Raw genomic sequence first — 22,423 nt, 5'->3', positions numbered from 1 at the left:
CTGAAGTATTTTCGTGGCATGATCAGGAGTGCCCAGGAGTCATAGACCCAAAGAGAGATTCTGGAGACTCAGAAATTCCCATTGGATTTATGGGGGTGTCTTGCACAGCAAAGCCCAAGTGCCACCAGGCTGCCTAGTGTTTCCTTCACTGTAGAAAGGTGATTTTGACAAAATGGTTATTTTGTCCATAGCTTTAAATTAAAAGCACAATATTTTCAAACTTTCTAGAGACTTCTTTTAGACCAGCTAAGTTGGAAAGATAAATGGTCCAGTGACTACTAGCTAATTCATCTGCATGTGCAGCTGGAAAATTATTTTCTGTGCACATAGTGCAAAACTTTTCCCTAACTACGAGGTTTAGAGACGCTTTGGGAGTAATTAACTATAATGTAGAAGCAAATCTGGGTTCATTATATGCACTGCTCATTTATGAAATGTTTTTGTGCATAAAAGCCCATTAGTAAGTTTCCAAAACTTCCATGAATGTTAAACTTTTTATTATAGGACTCCAAGCACTTCTTATTTTACATAAAATCTAGTGTAATCCCACGAATTACATTTAGGCTTTGATCCTGCATAGCAAATTTCTGTGCCACAGTGTATTCAAGTGCTAAAATCTGGCTTTTATGTAGTTATTTAAGAGTGATAGAACAGCTCTTTTCCTGTGGACTACACAAAAAGTTGAGGATATACTCAAAATGAATTGCGTGCTATTGATTTTATTCTGCTTACTGGTTGGCTTCCATACTCTGTGTATGTGTGTGTTTTTGTTGTTCTACTAACTGCTTTCCTTCTGTGTTTTTAGTCCTATGTTGTACACAGATGTCGAGATCCTGACTCTAGTGCAATGGAAATGTAAAGCAAAGCTGCTGTTTTCATCAGCTGTACAGGATTGGCAGTCAGACTGGTTAAATTCCTGAGGATATGATTTAGCCAGGATTAGGAATACATGCCCTTAGCCTCAGTGGGTGTAGGCATGTGTCTGAAGTTGAGAGTATGTTTAATTTGCTGAATTAGGTCAATGCATGATTCTAAATGGACTCCCTCAGAGGCAGCAGCGTGACACTTTCTGGCCTGTGTTACATGGGCAGTCAGTGGACGTAATCTGACTTGCCCTCACTGTCAACTAATTTGTGAAGAAGCATAGATCAAGTGAGACAGTCCAAGGAAATCTATCCTACTGACTGTGTGTGTCATGAGGGTGTGAGTACTTGCATGTGCTGTGCCATAGTCCTGGGCAGCAGGCTGGTGGGACTGGGCTTACTGGCCCAGCTGCTTGGTGGTGATCACCACGGAAGCACAGCAGCACAAATCAGATGAAGAATAGCAAAAATAACTTCTCAGTTTTATGAAAGTTTGTTCTTTCTCTTAACTTTTTGTTAATCTCTTTGTTTGTAGTGAATGCCAGCATAACATAATGTTACCTAATATATATTGCATCTTATTCACCATTTATTTCCCAGTAAAAAACAAACTATAGTCATTAACATCTGAGGGTTTTTACGACACCTGTGCTTTATCTGAGAATATGCAAAATGTATCCAAACACTTCCATTTAAGGTGAAGGTTTACACTGTGCTTTTGCTGGGCTATCTGGATTGGTTGGAATTTTGTGCAATTACTATTTTACACAGTGGCAGAGTATTTGTGAAGTGGCTATCAACTGAAACATATTTTGCTCTTCAGACTTGCTTTTGCAAGTTTCACAAAGCATTTAATTAGGGATAATCAGCTTTTAACCAGCCAGAGCAGACCAATGTGATTCTCTCCCTCTCTCCCCCCATAATTGTAGGCATAGTCTGTACCCGTAAGATAAATTACTCGCAGTCTGGAGAACATCCTATCCAGCAGGAAGGAGGTGAATAAGAATGTCATTTGCATGAGGATAAAGAAGATATTCTGTATACCGTTGATTTTGGTAAAGAATATATTATCTTTTTTCTTTTTCAGAATGGTGGACCTGGAAATCAGATGGAAATTACAACGTCTCCTTTCTCTCGAGGTTGCTGGTCAGTGGTCATCCTCCATGGTACCCAAAGAAGCTAGAAGAAATCCACTCTAATTTCTGTATGGTTTGTTTCACTATGGAAGATCAAATAATTTTCTGGCTCAGGTTTTGTGAAATTTGGCATCTGCCTTGGACCCACAATTTGGAAAAGGGATCATCTCTGAGGCACGGTTGAGGCAGATAAACCAGTTGCAGATGATGAGCACTTTAAGTATCACTGGAATATTACTCAGCTTAACGACAGTGTCTGTTACGCTGGATTTTAGTTTGCATGGTGGTCTGATGGCTTGGTCCTTAAGCAGCAATTTGACTCTTAATCAGAGTTTGCCTACATCTGATCCTCTTAATGCTTCTGAGAAGGGTGAAGTCTCTCGGATGTCCATGAGGGAGAAGAACTGGCCAGCCCTCCTGATCTTGGTTGTTATCCTGCTGACCATTGGGGGGAACATATTGGTAATTATGGCTGTGTCCTTGGAGAAGAAGTTGCAGAATGCTACAAACTTCTTCCTGATGTCCTTGGCAGTGGCAGACATGCTGGTGGGTATCCTGGTCATGCCCGTGTCACTCATTACAGTCCTGTATGGTAAGTGGCTTCCCTTCTTGTTTGACTATACGCTTTTGCAGGGAATTCCACGAGGCTGCAGCAATCGGCTTTGTCCAATTTTTCACATGTTGGTAGCTTGGGGAGTACCAGTGTGGGCTTGGCCATAGGTCTGTGCTGAGGTTCATGCTCTGCTGGGAGGAGAGCTTGTTTTCGTGCTACCGGGAATGACCCATGAATGGTGTCGGCATCAGTTTGGGGTGTTTGTTTGTTTGGGGGTTTTTGTGTTGTTGGTTTTTTGTTGTTATTATTGCTGAGTCCACCCAGAGAAACTACAACACTGAGTCAGCTTTTTGCCTTTTGATTGAACTGCAAGGATGCAAGACCTTAGGGTAAAGCTGAGGACAGTGTGTGTGACTGATCCATCTCCAAGCCAGGTCAGCATCAGTCCTTGAGATCCCACTGATCAGTGGGATTTGAGCAGTAATGTGGATAAGAAAGGAGATTCAAACAAAATAAAAAAAATAAGCTTAATTCTCAGCATCTATACCTGAGCTTGCTTTGTGCCTCTTGGGGTCATTTTGCCTTTCTGTGCCTCAGTTTTGCTATCTCTAACCTGAGAGAATTCCCTCAGTTTTAAAACCCTTTGAGATCTGCATGTATAGGTTTAAGCATTTATTTCTCTCCTACCATATTAGGATCAGTGTGTTTGCTATGAAGTAGGGCATTGCTCCTACACTCAAGTGTAGAATCACTGTTAGCACTTTGAAGGAGTAGAGTATCAGATACATCACTTTCTCATTTCTCTGAGACTCCAAATACATTGTGTTTTTCAGTACGATGTTAGGACTCTCCATCTCTGGGTATTACAAAGGGGTATTGTGTTCACCTCTGTATCTCTGGTCAATGTTTGTTTTCTCACAGGTCAATATAATGTGTGTGTGTGTTTAATAGACAACAATTAATCATTTTTGAAGTCATTTTCAGATTTTATTTGAAAAGTATTTTAATATTGGTATTTCTTGAAAAAGAAATAATGCTCTTTACTTTCAAATTTGATTAGCAATTGGCTTACTGTCCTACAAAGTAAAATGTAGGAAAATTTATGTGACTTCTTCACTTGCCTAAATGATTAAGTCAGACAGAGACACATTTCTAAAATACATTGATCAAGTATACATCATCCCAAAGCTTACATAACTTGTCCACAGAGAGTTCGATCAATATGTGATTTAGGTACAGAGCTAGTCATTGAGATCTTATGCATAAAGCTTTTTATTTTGGGCTATCAGAATAGTTCCATCGCTAAATCTTCCAAGTATTGCATCGTGTATTTTATTTTTAGTATATTACTCCAGTTCCCTGTAGCTTGAAAGGGGGCTTATAAATACTGAGTTGTTTGATTGACCTGCACTTACATAAATTCTGGGTTACCCACTAGCCCTAAAAAAGTGAATTTATGGAAGTGATCTTCCTACATACATACTTCCTGAATCTTTGGAAACTATTAGAAATGGATTTTCTGTTCTGCCTAGAAAATGATTACTTAAAGTTTTTTAAAGGTGTAAAGCATGCTCCGTATTTAGAGACAGGTAAAAATCATTTATATGAAGAGTAAATATAATTATTCCTCTTTTCTACCAGATGACGACTAAGCACTTTGCAAGCAAACGACACTAAATGGATTGGGGAGGTTTGGCAGAAGTTATAATTTTGGAAGAGGGATGAAAAATTTGTCAAAATACTGTGAGAAATGAGAATAGCTGCTGTCATTTTAGGGAAGCCAGGGGGCTGCTGGAGCTGTGCTGGGCGCTGGCACTGCTCTCTTGGGCCATATCAGTAGCCCTTGCTGGGCTGGACCAAAGCAGACGTGTTGCCTTCAGGCTTTGAGAGGGGAGGAGGAAAAGCTCCATTTGGGGAAAATGGGGCATCAGAGGAACTAGTGTACTGTTTTCAATGGGATCCCTGTGAAATTACTTTTCTATATCAAGCTACAAATTTTGGAAGTAAGCAGCCAGGGCTGTGCCACTCCAGCGGCAAGGGAAGAAGACTGCCGGAGTGAGTAGAGAAAGTCTGTCCTCTCTCCCAAGTGATAATTTGCTACTTCTTCCTGAAAATAAAAACTCGGTTTGATACGCAGAAGCTCAAGAGCTTGGACTAACTTGGTACTTCTGAGAGTACCAAAGGGAAAAGTCTGAGATCATGTCAAATGTATTGCTCCTCTTTAAATCCAATACATACATTCCCTTTTCTGGGCATCTAGAAAAATCAGAGAATATAAGACTAACAGGGCACATCAACAACCTCAGCATTTGATGGTTCATGTAAACTAAATGTGCACATGTTTAGCAAAGAGGGAAAGTAGGTTCAACCTGTCACTCATGGCTACGTACAGCTTGGAACAAATATATCCATATCTTCCTCAGCGTCACTTGTTCTGGGGTCACCAAGCTGTTCAGAGTCCTATACTTATTTCTAGCTTTGGCAGGGATCTTCTGTTATACTCAGCTTGGTGGACCAGTTCTTAAGGCAACATTAGTCAGCAGCTGGAAAGGCTCTTGGCAGAGTTGCAGCACTAACAAATGCTGTTATTAAAACTAACAGAGATCTATTCATTATTCTTGAGTCTGTTGTCATAGAATCATCATAGAATCATAGAATGGCATAGGCTGGAAGGGACCTTAGAGATCATCTAGTCCAACCTCCCTGTCATGGTATCATAAAGTAGCATATTTGGTATCATAAAGCAGCATCTCTGCACGACTGCACACACCGATTTTGAGGGCAAAATCTGGCCTCTTCTGTTACATAGAGTTCGTTGGCTTCGTTTCCTTTGAGCTATATTTTTTTGGAAAAAATGATTCTTCTTACACCAGCCTGCAAACACTCTGGTTACCACAGTGGCCTGTAGGACAGTGGAGTTCATCTTGTTTTCTAAGAGCTAGACATGAGGAAATCCAAACATATGCTTTAGTAGGGTTTATATGCTGTTTGACGTGGTAGCACACAAACCAGTATCAGTGATTAAGGGGTCAAATATTCACACATCAGCAGAATTCCTTTGAGAGTAACAAGCATTCATGGCCATGGATTGAGCAAGGAGAGCATTACTGCTTGGAGACATAACTGTGAATTTTCAGTCATTTTTACTGTATATTTTACCCTGTGTGTTCTATATAGTCTGGACTGTTTCAAAAGCTGCCATATTCTGTACAGAGAAATTTATGTAGCATGTCTCTTGCGAATTTGTAGAAGTCACTTTTAATTTATGCAATCAGAAAGGAACCTTACAAAATCATATATAATAAATAGAAGATTGACTAAGTTGCTTTAAAGTTTCCACATCAGCTCTCTCAGCCCCACCGATAAATTCTAGTTTGCACTGTAGGTTCATTTCCTTACTTTTCAGCTAATGAGGTAGATGAAGTAGTTTTCACTTCAAGCAAAACCAGAAAATTTGAGAGACATCTTCCACAAAGACTTTCAGTGGTTTTCTTAACTAAAAGAAAGAAAACACAAGTTGTTAGTTAATTTAAGAATCTTATTACAAAGGAAGGGATGGCAGGGTGTTTCATACTGGATTTTTCACCAATTAGTCAGCACTCTGATATACTTATCAATTAGTCCTTCTTAAATATCTTGAACTAATCAATGAATTGCATTTGAGAACTTAGAACGTTTTCCAAGGCATGCAGTTTCTAAAGAACTAAACAAATTAATATGCTAATTAATAAATATATATTGGGGAGAGTAAATGACAAACTAACATAATGTTTAATCTCAATGGAGAAACTTCTGATTAATTAAAAATACTGGTGTGATAGGGCATCAGGTATTCTGATTGTGATGGAGCTTCTGAGAACACACAGAGATTGTCTCCTTGCCTCAGATGATTTTAGGAACAAGAAGCGGTGGGTTTGCATGGTGTCATGTTTACAGGAAAGAAAGAGAGGGTTGTTCCTTGTTTACTAGGACTGTGAAGGAATGCGATAGAATCTCATCAGCTGAGATGGAAATTACAGAAGGGAATAAACATTTTGTTCTAATGTTCACAGCTGCTAATAGGTTTCCAGACTGTGGCCAACAAGTCGCCAGCATACTTGTCTGTGGCTCCAGGCATCCAGGCTTCTCTCTTCTCTGAGTTCCAAAAACCGCTGTAATGCTGGTGGCCTGATGCAGCTTCCAGGAGGGCTGGTGTTAGATGCAGTATTCATTAGCCCCAACTGCTGAAGCAGCTTTACATCCAGATTATTGTTATTATTGATAATTATCATCATTATTATGTGGTGACAGAGATGTACTGTGCACTTGTGCCAGACTTTGCTGTTTATTCCCTGTGCAGAGGGAAGGGAGGGGCACAGAAAGAGCTGTCAATCGAACAGCCTGCTCTGCAGTCCCCTTTCTCCTGACCCTGATAGGCCATTCTAGGGTGGCACTTGCTACCAGCAGTGACCATCTCTCACCTAATCAGGCAAGACAAAGACAGGGTGCTGCTGAATGAGTTTCTGGGTGCGGTTGATAGCTGAAAGGCCAGATGGAGGGAGCCTGGGGTGTTTGTAATGCAGATCTCCTCAGCAATATCAGACCGTGCTGCACACCTTGATGATGTCAGGTATTTTATGAAGTTGCAGCAAGGACAAATGTGCTCCTTCAACAGCTGGGTCCATCTGCTTCCCTACTGATCTCTAGTAATGACTCTTGAGACGTACAGGTTAGTATTTACAGATGCCAATCAGCTACAGGCACCTCTTCCCAAATGCTCTTTGTTTTGGTTGTTTTGGCCTTTCATCCAGAATTACGGATAATTAAATAAGCAGTGATGTCCACCTGGATTAATTAAGCCTTCCCTTTCTGACTTAGTTTTTAGTTATTATAGAATCTAGTCATTGGCTCATGACTGACATAGGAAACTGGTGAGATCACTCTGAATTATTATAACATAACAAGTTACACTTAAAATTCATCAATGTGCTGGAAAAATGGTGAACTCAAAATCCCTGAATTGGCACTGCACATTTTGTCCATGACTCATGACCCATTGTGCTGCTTTAGCATTGTCCTCCCTGTGCCACATTACGCTGGATGCTTCCCTGTGTTGGGGCATCATTGTCCCACCAGTTCTGGGCTCATGGATATGCATTTGCACACCTCAGGGAGAACCAAGGGGGGCCCCTTCCTCTCCCAGATGGTTTAACTATGTTACTACCAGTAGTAACTTCTGGTCCATGGTCAGCTCTGCTAGCGATGGGGTCAGCTGAAATTTTTGGATGTTGGAACCCTGCCAGCCTGGCTGATGGACAGAGTAGTGTCTGGAGCCAGAGGTGGCATCCTGGCAGTGGAGAGCAGAAGTACCATGCTGATAAGAGGAGTGAAAACAAGTATAGTATCCTCAAGGCTTCATCCACAGAGAACACCAGCAACATAACTCAGCGCAGTGGAAGCTGGAGCAGTACTTCTAACATGAATATTTATCAGGATTAGCATTTGGGCTCTCCTAGGACTACACAGATACTTACTAATTGCCTTTCTCAATGCTGTAGTGATGTTTTAAATATTTATATGTTTGATATTAACATGATTATTACCAGGAGAAGGTGACATCTCACCTTGTTAAAATAACACCCTTACAAGTGATACCAGAGGTACACCCTTCACTCAAAAGGAGCTGATATGGAGCAGTACTAGTTCCTGCATGTGTTTGTGGCATCTGCTCAGTGAGATGGGATGATGAGAAGGAATGGACGGATAACAGTAATTGTTTTGTTTATGGCTTCTAAGAAGGATCCTTGGAGAGCAACTGGAAGAGAAGACGAGGAAAAGCCAGAGACTGGCATAAAAGCACTGAATACAAGGCAATTCCAGCAGCAAAACCCTGGGGGCAAGGGTAAAAGCTGTGGCCTAGCAGCCCAGGCAGTGTGAGGCAGTGCCAGCTGAGCCTCCCAGAGCCTTATAAACCTTGTGAATGTCCACCTCTGCCCTGAGAAAATCGTATTTCAGCAGCAGTTCAGGTAAATTATTTTTAGGAATGCAGATGGGCCTTAGTTCTCTGACCCACAGAGATAAATGTTGCTATTCTGAATCCACGCCTTGATGTCTCAAGTAGGTGATGCTCAGGGTGTGGGAGCTGCTTTGCAGTGGGCAGGGGTGCTCTGGAGATAGTCCAGGAGCCGTGGGGATGGCTGCATTCATCGAAGGAGGTGTTGGTGAGATGTGCTTTCCATCAGAAGAGATAACAATGAAAGGGGAGTGGGATTTATTTAAAATGTCTGGGGAAAAACCCCAAAGTATGTAGTTACAGGGACTCTACCACAAGCTGCAATAAAAATAAGAAAGGAAAATGCAAAATATAAAAGGTTGCTGTTATCTAAAATACAGACAAAGGTCTTAATGAGTGGAAAACCCTGGAGAATGAGTATGGGGTAAGATTGCTAGATCAAATCAGACTAAAAGTCCGACTAGACTAATATTTTATCTCTGACAGCAGCCTGAACAAAGTGCCAAATTTTCCTGTGCCAGACTTACAGAAAAGCCTTTTCAAGGGAGATGTTTCCTCCTAGACTGTATTGACTGATGTTTGACTTGTGCCCTATTATGAGAATTATATCCCCGGTTATCTGTCCAAAGGTTTTGTTTAGCACTTTGTGATATGATATTCAGGTATCTAGAAATAGTCAGCCATTTTAAAAATCCTGCCAAGTCATGACTTAGCTCTGTCTTGACTACACCAATTTCCAGATGGCAGTTGCATTGTTTTCAGAAATTATTTTCCTGCATGTTAATTTTAAATATATGCTCTTTTTGTTGTACTAAGTAACGACTACAATTTATTCCTCTGCTAGAGGAATATATCTGGCTGTTTGCTTAATGGTATTGCAAATGGTACTAAGCTGTGGCATAGCTGTGGTGCTCTTGGGAACAAAAGTTCTATACGGTGCTCCCTGAATCCATGTAAAGGCTTTTTTTTTGCAACCCAAGGTTTACATTGTTCTTAGAGTGAGGAGAGCGGGGAGGGAATACTAAACAGTCTTTCGCACACTCTCTGTATCCTGCTCAATACGGGCCCCTGGTTGTAAAATATTTTTAGGCAGTTAACTAGCAGGATTTTCCAGAGCCCCTGAAAAATGTTGCACCCTATGATGAAACTCTGCTTGTCAGCGTTTCAAAATCGTATTGCGTAGCTTTAGTTTGTGTTGGTAGAAAACTGATAGCTTCTGGTCAAGTGAGAGGCAAAGGCAGAAGAGCTGAAATCAGCTCAGGACTGGAGAGGATGATGATTCCTGGCAAGACAAGGGAGTGGTGCTACATGCAGTGGTTAAATCTGGTCGCTTGTATTAGCATGAAGCTCTTTCAGAACACTTTAAGTAGGAGCCTTTTGCTTTTAATTCTTATATTGAAAGCTGGCTTTGCTCCATACACATAAATTTCTTCTTAATTTTATTTCTGATCTTGTGAAATTATCTGTACCTGGTTTTGGCTTTTTATATTTTTTATTTTATTTTTGGTTAACTTTTTCATGTTTGATTTTGCACAATGAATACTGGAAGCCAGACTGGTAGAGAAAGTGTCATACTCTGAGCAGTTTAACACATTTGCTCAGCAGTACTTCAGAGTCCTCTTCTTGCTACTCTTATTAAGGCAGAATTTTTTTTAAAAACTGTCACAGAAATTTAACTGATTCTAGCCTTTTTTTTAAGTTTTCTCATTATTTTGACATGTCTTTTTATTGGTCTTGTCTGAAAATTTCCTCAAGGTTTTTGTATGCTTTTTTATGAGAGATGAGAAATCAAATTTGATATTTGCAGAATAGCACCAATATGAGCTGGATGGAGTCACATGGATTTTATTTTTTTTTTTGCCTAACTGATGAAATTTCATTTGTTTGTACAGGAAGCAGGCTCATCCCCAGAACCTTCTCAACAGTCAGGTTTGACTCAAGTACAATATTCTCCTTTGAGATAAAGTCTTTCTACTAAATTAGCATAAATGCCTTAGCTTTCTTTCTGTGCCTTTCATTTTTCTCAATTAATTTAATAGAAATGGTGAGTCCTGGAAGGCATGTTGTAGTTGTAATGGCTATGCAAAATAATAAATTTGTTTAAAAAAGAAAAAGGCTTAGCCCTTAGTGAAGGTGGATTGAGGTATTTGATTCTTTCATTGTCTTCCTCTCCAAGATGTCACACAACAATCCAAAGAGATTTAAGAATATGGAGTGGATCAGGAATGAAGAGGAATCACAAAGGATATCAAACCATGGATGCAGATACCTGACAAGATGTTTATGTGGATGCAGCTATCCCCCGACAGAGAGACACAGTGCTTTAAACTTGTTTTTCATTTCAGTGAAATACCATGTCACCAAGTAATATTTGTACTGATGGTTACTATTGTCTGTCAACATTCATTTGACTGAAGTCGCTTCTTCATACACTCCTTTCTAAGCCCCCTTGAAGTTCTAGTTCTCATCAGGTTGAGTAAGAGAAAGATCAAAAATGAGCAGCCTATAAAACTGGAGAAGGGTCATCTCTACCTCTTCCATGATGATCTGCTGCCAGGCTATGCAAAAAAAACAAGACACAAAGATAGCAGTGATGGTGACTTTCTGATCTAGGGAGGAGACAATGAAAAGTTTCCTGTTCAAGGTGTTTCTTTCTGCTCATTCTCTCCATCTAAGACAACACATGGATTTCGGTTTCAAGGCTTGCAAGTGAGGGAACAGTCCATAAATAAATCATATAAATTCAAGGAAGCAAGTCAGGGAAGTCCCTGATGCCTGTAGAAATACTGTTGTGAATTAGGACGTTTATTTTAGTTATGTTAAATCATTACTTTGACTTGGATTTGACTTCTGAACAGTGTTTCAGCCTAAAGTTGGGTAGAACAAGAAGTGCTACAGAGTGTATTTAGTTCCTCTGAAAAGTAGTCCTGCCTCACTTCCAACATCTGCAGGATCTATCTGTCTTCTAGTAGATTAAATTATAACAGTGTTCAGTGTTTGGCTTGTTCTCACATCTTTGGGCCTTTATCAGTAACTCAGATGGATTTTTCTGTGTGTGCTGCAGCTGCACAGGAAGATTTAGAAAGCTTGTCACTTTTAATATAATAGGAACTGGACCCATAAAAATTCAGATTTTAGTAAAACCTTGGCTTGCATTGTAAATTCCTTCTAAAAAATTCCATAGGACCCACTGTAAATCTTCTGTACGGAAGCTCTTTTCCAACTCTGAGGACAAATCTGTCTCTTTCTTAGGCCTCTGTTCAGTAATAGCTGCTGGTAAATTTGCAGCATTATCATGGCAAGCGGGATGTGACAGCCAGGAATATACACCAGAATATTGGGAGGAAGAGAAGCAGGCCATGTTTGCTGGTAGTGCACCCCAAGTATCATCTGAATTGCATCCTTGGAGAACCTGTGCCCCACAAGAAAGGACCACAGGCTTCTTGTGTCAGTAGTTCCCCCTGTGTTTGTCTGGCAAGATGATTTGAATCTTTTCTCTAACTAGTGTGAAAGCACACAGCCTCGCCAAACTCCCTCTGGGATGTGTGCAGTGTGTAGAGGCCACAGCCAGAGCAGGTATTGTGGGGCAACAATGTTCGGGTGCAACCAAACGTAACTATCACCCAGCCTCCGTGACACTTTGTTATTTATCTTACATGCACTGCCATCTGTTACCTGAGCTAGGACAAGTGTTATGAAAGTGTAATGAATGCACGACTGTCCCTCCTGGGCTCTCAGCTGGGCTTCATTAACTTCTGTTACAGACATGAAGGTCATGTTCCACAAGGTGTGTTGCTCTGCACTTTCCTTCTGAAAATGAATGCTGTTATTCCTCATTATGCACTCTGGCAGTGAATGCTTCACTCAGTGAAGCTCACAGTCTCCTATAGCTGCTCTGCTGTAACTCCTGGAAGCCTGGACTCTGTCGTGCTGTGGACCACTTGATGCCTTACATTGCAGAAAAGCAGGGAGCAATGGCCTCTCTCCAGCCACCACTTTGGAGACATGTAGCATCCTGAGCAAGTGTGTCATGGCAAATAAAACTGCTTGGAGGGCTTTTGTCTAATTACATTTTTGATTAAAATATGGTGCATTGCCCAAACAAAAAACTCTTTAGAAGTATGTCTGTGTCTACAGTGCGTCTCCTGGGAAGCTGGAAGAGGAATAGGATTATCCTCCTTCCTGGTGAAGTTTTTTTGCAGCCTGTAGGAGTTTGAGTCCCCATGCTGCCAGCTTCGTGATGATCTGTTTTGCAAAAATTAAAAATTTAGCCAGTAACATAATAATCACTAGGGTATATTGGACATAAATTCAAGCTATAAAATAGAACTTCTGTCTTGAAAATGTGTATTTTTTAATGTGACTCTATTCTTGCAACAAATCTTCAACAATTCTCATGTTTATTCTCATGCTATTTATTCTAATGCTGAATGAAAACAAATTTCTAATTACGTAACACTCCTGAGAAACTCAAATGTTGTCCTTCAGCATGCTCAGATAGCAAAATCTACTCCAGGAGTGTGAGGCTGTGAGATCCAGTCTTCAGTTTGCAGGGGTGTGCTGTGAACTCGACAGCTCTTGGAGCCTATGGGAAACAGGAGCCAGTTTCTATAGTCAGGAAGAGATTTCCTCCAAGGAAGGAGCTCAGCATGTCCATCCCTGACAGTGCTGAAGACTCTGCCTGAGCTCCCAGGATGCACCGGCTCAAATATTAGCTGTTCCCTACAAACTTCTTGCCTGACACTTCAACATTGCTTGAGTTCACTTGCATGTGGCAAGTTCGGACTTTTTTTCAGGAGCAGAGCAGAGGGCTCCTTGCCTTAGGTCTCTAATCTTGCTTCCCATACTGCTGAGCTCTGGATGATGTAGAAAAGGGTTTGCTGTTGGAAAGAGAATTTTCCCCAAAGTAAATCAATGCCAGTCTTAAGAGTGAGTTTGAATGGTACCTTTCTTACGCACTGTGGGTAGGACCTGGCAGTTTTGTGCCAGGCCCTTATGACTCATTTAAGCTCAGCTATAATCCATATTGCTGAGTATCAGTTTATGGGACTCTGAAGACCAATTTCTGCTGTCAGACAGAGAGGCAGAACTGTTACTATTTAGTTTTTTACCACTTGCCTCTTACTTATTATTGCACTGCCTGTATCTCATCCAGCTCTGGCTTGAGCCTGGTTCTCAGAGTAGACTGAGGTCTTCTTTATTACCCTGCTTGTGTTCATTCCCATTGACAAGAGGATCTTGTCAGTATGAAGAAAACACCACAGAACAATAAACATTTCGCATCTGTGAACATGCTTTTTTTGCACCTCCTAACCTCCTGTTGTTAAGCAACCAGCTGCTTTTCCTACTGTGTGTTAGGGCAGCCTTTAGCCTGTGATCTGCTGGAGATGATGTTGATGCACATGGAGTTCAGGCTGCTCAGTCCAGCACAGATGAACACAACAAAAACTCTTCCAACAACTTTTGGCTATGGTAGCTTCCATCATGAGGGCTGGTCATGGAGAAGGACGCGTGGATGCTTTCTGTTGGCTGCTACAGCATTTACTGATTACACACGCTTTGAATAAGCTAGTGTTAGATTTAATTAAACAACACCCCTCCAGAGAGGTCGAGGGGATCATGAAGCCACTCGGTATGCACTCAAGAGCAGGATACACATCACCAGATCAGGGGCTGTGCTAGCATTGCAGCCTGGCAGTGGTGGGCCTCAGGTGTGAGTGAGCCATGTGCGCATCGTTTGATAGTCTTGGCACGTTACAGCACTGCCAGGCTGAGAGCTAATCCTCGCCTTTGTCAGGAAAATATGCTTATGACCCCAATATTCACAGATTGTGACGGATGCTGCAGAGACTTATCATTTGCCCTGTGGGTTTGACAGGCTTTTTCACAGACAGAGCCTCATGCAAAAAGGCCTGAACAAAATTGGTTGTGCTAATCTGGAAGATGCTGCACAGAAGCGTGAATCCATATTTCTGAGATTAAAGGCAACCCGTCAAGTGAAAAAAGACTAGTCTTTTTTTTTTTTTTTCCCCAAACATAGAAAAATCCAAAGCAGGAGTGCTAAAGAACACCTTAGATTTTAGTTTCTCAATGTTCTACTGCCTCCTTCACTTTGATCAGTGGCAGCAGGCTGCAAGTAGGTAATGCAGCATGACATTTTTCCCCTGTGTTTATAGTGGACCCAGGGAATGGCTTCCTACAAAATGCAATAGCATAGGTCCTGACCATGCTGAAGCCAGCAGGGACATTAATAGCAAGTTCAATGAGGCTAGGGCTTTTGCTAGAGCACTCCTCTGCCTCCTCTGAACTGTTTTACACTCATCCTGCCTGGTCATGACTGTAGCTCTTGCCGTGGCAGTGGCAGCATTCTACATCTTGAACGGTCCTAGATGTTTTGCTGCTCTCCTCCGAGTCTAAGGAAATCTCTTCTGTCACTGCAATGGAGCTCCCTTTGTGGCATTGCTGTTTATTAGGTTTCAGCACCATCACACAAAGCATGAGCCACTCTCTTGTTAAAGCTTTACAGTACCTACAGGTAAAGAGAAGCGAGCTGGCACTTGTCCAAGTAAGATGACCTAATGCTGCACAGCATGAAACATTGGGCTCAGTGCTAAAATGTACTCCCAGCCTGTGCAGAGCCTAATCCTAAAGTGTCTTTAGGTGGGGATTTTTGGTTGTTTCATTGGGTTTGTTTAATTTATTATTTTCTTTTTTTTTTAAAAGCAGAGAAAACAAATTCACCTTAAAAAAAAAAAGAAATTGTATTTTGCTGAGCAACATGATCCAGACGGGAAAATCAAATCACAAAGAGATTCTTAATAGAGTTTCCTGATCACATAGGAATACAGGAGTAAGAAGGACTTTCTGACTTGTATCTTGTTGTTTGCTACTAAGTATTAGTAAGACACTGAGCTATTGCTGTCATGTATTGCATCTTCCAGAGTGTTTCCTTCTAGGTCTGCTTGCTGTTGGGATGCTGAAGTCAGAATCTATATGTGTCAGTGTGTAGCAAAAGAAAGCCAGGACAAACCTCTTGGCACCTTATTACAAAATCAAAAATTCATCTCTTTGCCAACCTCAGCTTTCTTGAAAGAAGCAGTTTATAAATAGAAAATCCTAATGCTGCAGCACAAAAAAAGCAGAGCCTCTGTATACCTTCGTAAGAAGTAAGTATATTTCGCAACTTTCCTTCAAAGGTCAATAAACTGAGCTGCTTCCCCTTCACAGTTTTGTCCAGGGGAACCTGTTATCAGTATTTCCTCCCTCACAGCTCTACCAGGGCACAGGAAGTCATCATTAGGTCAGTTAACCACCACCATCTCTAAAACATTTAAGGCTGTGGTCTGAAATAAAGACAGAAGCCAACTGGTGATGAGAGCAGGCTCTTTAACAAAGACTCGGTGTGCATTTCAGTGGAAGCAGGTTTTATCCAGCACTTCCAGCTCCACAGCTCAAGGTGTGGTGTCACCCTAAAACATACCATGGAAGCAATTCTAGGTAAGCACAAACAATGTAAAATATCACCTAGGCATTTCAGTGAGGATCTTTCCTTGGATGCAGCCTCTACAAATGTGGCAGAGAAGACCAGCAGAGTCTACCCAAGTTTCTGAGTTGAATGGAAACATTAAAATACTCAAGATTATTTCAGTGAATTAACTCCTACTTAAACTAGTTGAATATATGGATTATAATTTTCTAATTTACCCACAGCATGTATGCTGCATGCAATCAGGGAGCTATTTTTCATATTTTAGGTGCCAAATTTGGACGGGTATGTCTTACCTGCCTGGTGCATTTAAGAATTGCCCATCCAAAATAAACCTTTTATGTCGGCAGGGAGGCTGGATTAAAATGATCTCTAAGGTCCCTTCCAGCTTAGGCCATTCTATGATTCTATGTATGACTCATTAGAATTATTATGAATGGCACACATTTAAATACTGTTATTTAATGCAAATAAACATTTAGATACAATTATATATTTTATTTCATCCTTTTGCTAAAAATTTTTGCAAGGTGCAAAGGGTTTTTAAGCTCACAAGAATATAAAGCCCCAAAAACCTGAAGTATATACAGTTACATTTCTGTTTTACAGTACTGATGTCTCTTTAAATATGGCAGGAGTTTTAGTAGTGTCAGTGTAATCTTCTCACACTCAATTTCTTTCTAGATCAGTGAAGCTAAATGTGCTTCAAAATGCATGAAACTTTACTTTTTATGACAGTAGCCTGTTAGATCCAGTAGTAGTGTTTTAAGTGTATTGCCTCATTGTAATTACCTTTTGAAAAGAGATATAAACTTATGTGCTTTGTAGCAAACCAGAAATTGATACAAGAAATTAGAAAAGCAGAGTTGTTACTTATATAAAGAAAGACCCCATGATGACAAACTGTTCCAGCAATAAATCAGGTATATCACTGAAATAACAAGTAAAATGAAGACAGCTCCTGTGTTTCCCACAGGCAGATTTAGCCTCGTCTGAAAGGAAGAACAGTGTCACCTCTGGGTGCTGGGGCCATGTGAGACATGGCCACCCAGAGTCTTCCTTAGGTGTGTTTAATCCCCTATTCCTAAATTGGAAAGGAGAAAGGATTCAATCAGAATAACAGGCATTTTACCACGATCGTGTTTGTTTTAATCTATGTCATTGCACGTACATATTTACCTGTGTTAGCTTCTTACAAGGACTTTATCTTAGATATGGATGCTTGTCCCAGCCTAGGTGTCCCTTTGCAAAAGGTGCCTGAGTTCAGCGTCAGCTGTAGCTCAGGACTCCCTCGTTCTCACAATCTGTTGGCCATCTGGAGAAAGACCCAGTTAAAATGTGCACCTCATGTCCAACCACATTGGAGTCTGGTGGTCCAGCAGCATCTGCTCAGTGAGCAAGGGAGCTGACTATGAACTGACATTTGCCTCTGTTGATTTTTGTAAAAAATGTGATTTTTAAAAAAAAAAATTAAAAGGGAAGGTGGAAGAAGTGGGAGGAATAGTAAGTTCCACAGAACAGCAGAGTGGAAAGGATAGCAAATCCTCTTAATCTTTACCCAAACATTAAATTAACTTAGGAAAGTGGGAAGTAAAACATTCTCTCTTTAGAAGCATCATATGGCCTGGGATTTAAAACACAGACGTAACCACAACAGCCTGGCCTGAGCTGTGAGTGCATGTCAATGGCTTCATCCATTCTGTCCTTCCTGAACATCACATATCGGTTATTACTTCTGCTTTCTCTTAGCCATAGAAGTTCTTACTTCCCCTCCTAGAAGGTGCCTGTAGCTAAATCTAGCAACAATTTCACACACCAAATATCTAAGATGTATTATCTCATGTTGAGAACTTGCTACTTCTTCTCACTCACCCCAACAGAGTGAAATTGGGATGAGGAACTAATTAGTAGCATGTGTTTCTTAGCACTTGCCAGTGAGCAGTTACAATTTCCAGGAATGGTCCTACTTGCAGTCTGTTGTAAAGATTAACATATGGCTCATTTTCCTGTGCTGGCTGCTGCTGCAGATACTGGAGAGTGTATGGGGAAATGCACATGGACTCCAAGGATGGTCAGCTGTATTTCTGTACTCTGTCTTGACTTAACATGTAATTGAAAAACTCTTTCATCCTCGTTCAGTTTGGAAATTATGCCCTGTATTCACTTGGGAATTCTGATTTTGCATGCAGATAGATGCCTCATTGCTGTTTGGTATCATAATTGTTGTGTTTACTGTATTGTGTTTTGGGAAGCATTTTGTGAAAATAAGTATGATTTCTTTGCAGTGTAGGGTAGCCTTAATATTCCTTAGCTGATTAATACAATATTGTAAATTTTTGCCTAAGAGCTCAAACTGAGTGAAGGTGACCTGCCAATACTCCAAGGAATGGACTACTGCATTTTTTAGGAGAGGTGCATATAATGGGCCAACCCAGCCTTTGAGCTCAAACGTATGAAAACATCACTGCCATTATGCAGGCCAATACATATATAGACAGCTACTTTACAAAAAATCTAAAGAAATACAAAGAAGCAAGATGAAATCTCTGAAAATCACTTAGATATGTTGTAAGACAAATATACAGTAGTTTGAATTATGAATATTTCTAGGATTGGGTCAGTTAATTCAGAATCAATTCAAATTTTTCTTCTGCTTCTTTTCACATCTGTCTGTTGAATTGATATAATTAAATTCTATTTGGCAAATTATGACTTTAATGCCTCTCTCCAAGTCATGTGACACATCTCTTGTAATTCTGGTTCTACAGTTGTCTAATGTTCGTTAAAATATGTGCATTTACCTGAGACCTAATAGTAAGATTAGCATTAAGTTCCCACTTTGTGTTTTACCAGCAGATGCTGGGAAAGGGGCTCTGATGTGATTTAGCTGCTTGCATGGTAATTAAATGGAAATTACCCTGATGGAAGAAGAGCCACATGCCAGTTGCTCTGCCTTGCACTAAATTGCACGCTACCTTATTGATGCAGTACAACCCTTTTCTGGATGGACAACTCACAAGAGAAACAGAATAGACCTTCACTAGGTTTTCTGCCAAAATTGTCATTAAAGATCCTAATAAGATGAGAAGAATTTGTGCATGAGCCTGCCATAGAGCCTAGGCTGGGATTACTAATGTGTGATATATCAACGCTTTGATTTCATGCATTAGTTTCAAATATCTGTTCATTTTTTCCAACCTCCTCCATGTTTTCTGTTTGTAACAAGTCTCAGTTTTGGAAAACTTTTCTGTTTCTACAGAAAGTCTGAGAAGCACAGTGACAGCGGTGGGTTTAATGAGTGAATGTCTTCTCTGAGATGCCATCTCAGTTCCTAGATGAAAAGGTTCAGGACTACAAAGTTCAATGAGTAATGTACACACATGAAATACCTAATTCCTCTATCAACTCTTAGGCAGGAGATTTTATGGGCAAGGCGGGATGGTTGATAAGGTTCTGGTGATTCTCTGCTATTTTTTGGGTGGTTTCATTTCCATTCTTGTCAACATGCTGGCAGAAGTCTCTCTTCTCCAGCTGTGCTGGAGTTATCGAGACAGACCAGTTGTTATCCTGACCGATCCATTTCCACTTTCAGTTGTATAATTTTTTTGTAATGTGTTTATTTTAGGTAAGTTTGGAGTGTTCTTCTTGTTTTTATAAATCTCTATTTCCATCCCAAATCAGAGGTAGCAGCTGTAGGAAAAGGTGGTGTTCTGATATGGAAATTATATGACAGGCTTTTACCATATCTATTTGGCACCCACTGGGATGCAGAAGACTATAAATGTGTGTCTGACACCTATGAATATTGATGGCTGATTTTAGGAGGCAGCAGAGCTCTGTCCTTACATCCATATGTTTATTCTTGATGATAACTGCTTCTCACTCCGTTATTTAAATTTTGAATTTGTTGGATAAAATTTTGAATTTCACAGTTAAGCCTTTGGTGATTCCCTCTGATAAGCTGATCTGAAAAGAACAGAAAGAGATTGCATTTTAACACAGAAGAATTCAAAAATTCTGAGTGTACTTGACTATTAAAATCTAGCTAGCTCTCTCCATCCAAGACGCATGACAGCAGAAAAAGATTATTTGCTTGATATGGCAGGGTGAGTTGATGTTGACAAGCATGAACACAGCAAAAACAACTTTAAATATACCCTTTACATCTTATCAACTTTCCACAGTTATTTTCCAAAGCTTTTTCCAGTCTGTATTGGGATAAGTACCTCTTATATCTTGGGAGTAACTAGTTCTACTATGACACCCTTATTACTCATTTACAATTGCTAAATCTACAGCAAAACTTATTATGTTTTGCTAGATTATCATGTTAAAACATTATTTTATTATCATAGTTATCACTGGTTTTGATTTGTAATCAAGTGCAAGATTACACTGTAATAATAGACTAACTATGATAATAAAATAACATTGCACTTGATTACAAAGCAAAAATGAGTCTATCAAAAACCCCAATGGTATAACTTAACTGAATATCATTTCTTTAGTTTCTTTTCCACTTCATGAGACCACTATAATTTTCTGGGTAGTAGTATTCTTTGTAATATATCAGTAAGCCCACACTTCATTTATCCATATTAAATTAAACTTCATGATAACAGAATTTACAATAGACCTGCAGTTTCTGCAAAACTCAAAAATAAAGGAGTAAATCTGTTCCTAGGTGGTGGTCATATGTCAAGTTTAACTTTGCCTCTGATGTTACCCATCTGGAATATATTCCACATGCCAAAACATAGTTATGGGCAACAGGATCACCTTGTCCTGTGTTCCCACTTTCGACACAGACCTTCTCAATGTTCAGAACTGCGTATCCCCATCGTCTGCCAGTCAGGCAAAACTGATGTTGCTGCCTGTTGGTTTTCTCTTTGGATGAGGGGTGTCCCCTGAGCCAGGCTCTTCTCAGTGATGTCCAATGACAGGACAAGGGTCAGCGGATACAAGCTGGACTGTAAGAGGTTCCACAAAAATATTAGGAAAATCTTTTTCCCTGTGAGGGTGACAGAGCCCTGGCACAGGCTGCCCAGGGAGGTTGTGGAGTCTCCTTCTCTGGAGACACTCAAAACCCGCCTGGACGCGTTCCTGTGTGACCTACTGTAGGTGATTCTGCTCTGGCAGGGGGGCTGGACTAGATGTTCTTTTGAGGTCCCTTCCAACCCTTAACATTCTGTGATTCTGTGACTTCCAGCATGTGAGGATAAAGGTACGTGTGTTGGCATAGTCCAAGGTGTTTCTAAATCTTTGGAACTGTAAATAAAGCCGTGCTGAATTGACTCTTACATGACCTCATGCAGCAGTTTGACAACAATCTGGCATTTTATAGGCTGTAAATTTGCAATATGAAAGCATCATAATCTAGGATTAAATTTGATTCCAACTTCAAGTTTTTTATACTAAACTGTTTTAACTGGTAACAAGTTGCATACAAAATGCTTACAATAATGCAAATCCTTGACATTGAATTATGTGATTTGACAAGTTTGCCTGTCACAGCAAATAACAAACTGGTTGCTTGGAGTAAAGGGCTGATTTAAAGTCATCCTGTATTAGGCCGGTTGGGAGTGTATCAGCTCTGCCAGGTAGGCATGGGGTGAGCGGAGGTACAGAAGCTCCATGTTTCTCAAGAGAGGCAGTGCAGTTTGGGCCACATGCAGCCTTCCCAGACTCCTCCTTCCCCAGGGCTGTTTTGGATGCTTGGATGCTGATGACAGGGTGGCCTACCCTGATAATGGCAAGGGATCTTGGGATGAACCAGTCTTCTCTGATGGGAGGTTGGTTCCCAGGTAGGCTGAAAGAATCAAATCCTGTGAGTAGGCCAGAAGCTGAGTCACCCGGCCACAGCACTGTCTACTTTTGGGCTGAAGACAATATTAGCCTGAATGCCTCTGCAGATGAGAAAGGAGGAAATACTGCAACACACGGGGGTGAAGTCCACAAGCCTTCTTCCCTCCAAGGCTTAATATAGAGGCGTTCCCAGACTATGTTCCTATCTGTACTTCCCTGCAGAGAGGTTCAATTAAACATGAGCCTTTAAAGATCATACTTTCTTGTGGTGATATAAGCAGAGCAGATCACACCAGGGGCTCTCCACTGACATGTCTGTGCCCTTCAGGTGTTTGGGCTGTCTAGGAAAGCCCCCTGTGCCATTGAAGGAGGAACAGGCAGGCACCCCACTGTCCGGCATATCTTCCAATGAAGATTCCAGACCTAATCGTGCTGTGGAAAATTATTTTCCAGACCCATGAAAGGAGCCTCCTATGGCCTGGCAAAATGAGGAAATTTCTAAGTATTGTGAGGTAACAGGAAAAGAAGTGGGAAATGACAGCCAAGTAATTATAATGTTGACCATGGAGGGATGGGGGACTCCAGACT

General features: G+C 40.7%; 1 protein-coding gene across 1 annotated transcript in view; it reads left to right on the top strand.

Annotated features, from left to right (window-relative positions):
- The window catches only part of LOC104277379 (5-hydroxytryptamine receptor 2A-like), a gene marked incomplete at its 3' end in the record, with an annotated part of 3,960 nt that extends 1,369 nt beyond the window's left edge, over nucleotides 1-2,591 (top strand). Inside the window, exons 2-4 of the mRNA XM_009874001.1 lie at nucleotides 1,793-1,858; nucleotides 1,951-2,072; nucleotides 2,369-2,591. Coding sequence (XP_009872303.1) covers nucleotides 1,793-1,858; nucleotides 1,951-2,072; nucleotides 2,369-2,591 — 411 coding nt within the window. The remainder of the gene's footprint in view (nucleotides 1-1,792; nucleotides 1,859-1,950; nucleotides 2,073-2,368) is intronic.
- Nucleotides 2,592-22,423: the final 19,832 nt, after the last annotated feature.

The sequence above is a fragment of the Apaloderma vittatum genome, unplaced genomic scaffold (assembly GCF_000703405.1).
Source record: "Apaloderma vittatum isolate BGI_N311 unplaced genomic scaffold, ASM70340v1 scaffold22817, whole genome shotgun sequence".
NCBI classification, from domain to species: domain Eukaryota; kingdom Metazoa; phylum Chordata; class Aves; order Trogoniformes; family Trogonidae; genus Apaloderma; species Apaloderma vittatum.
This window is presented reverse-complemented; position numbering and strand designations above follow the sequence as displayed.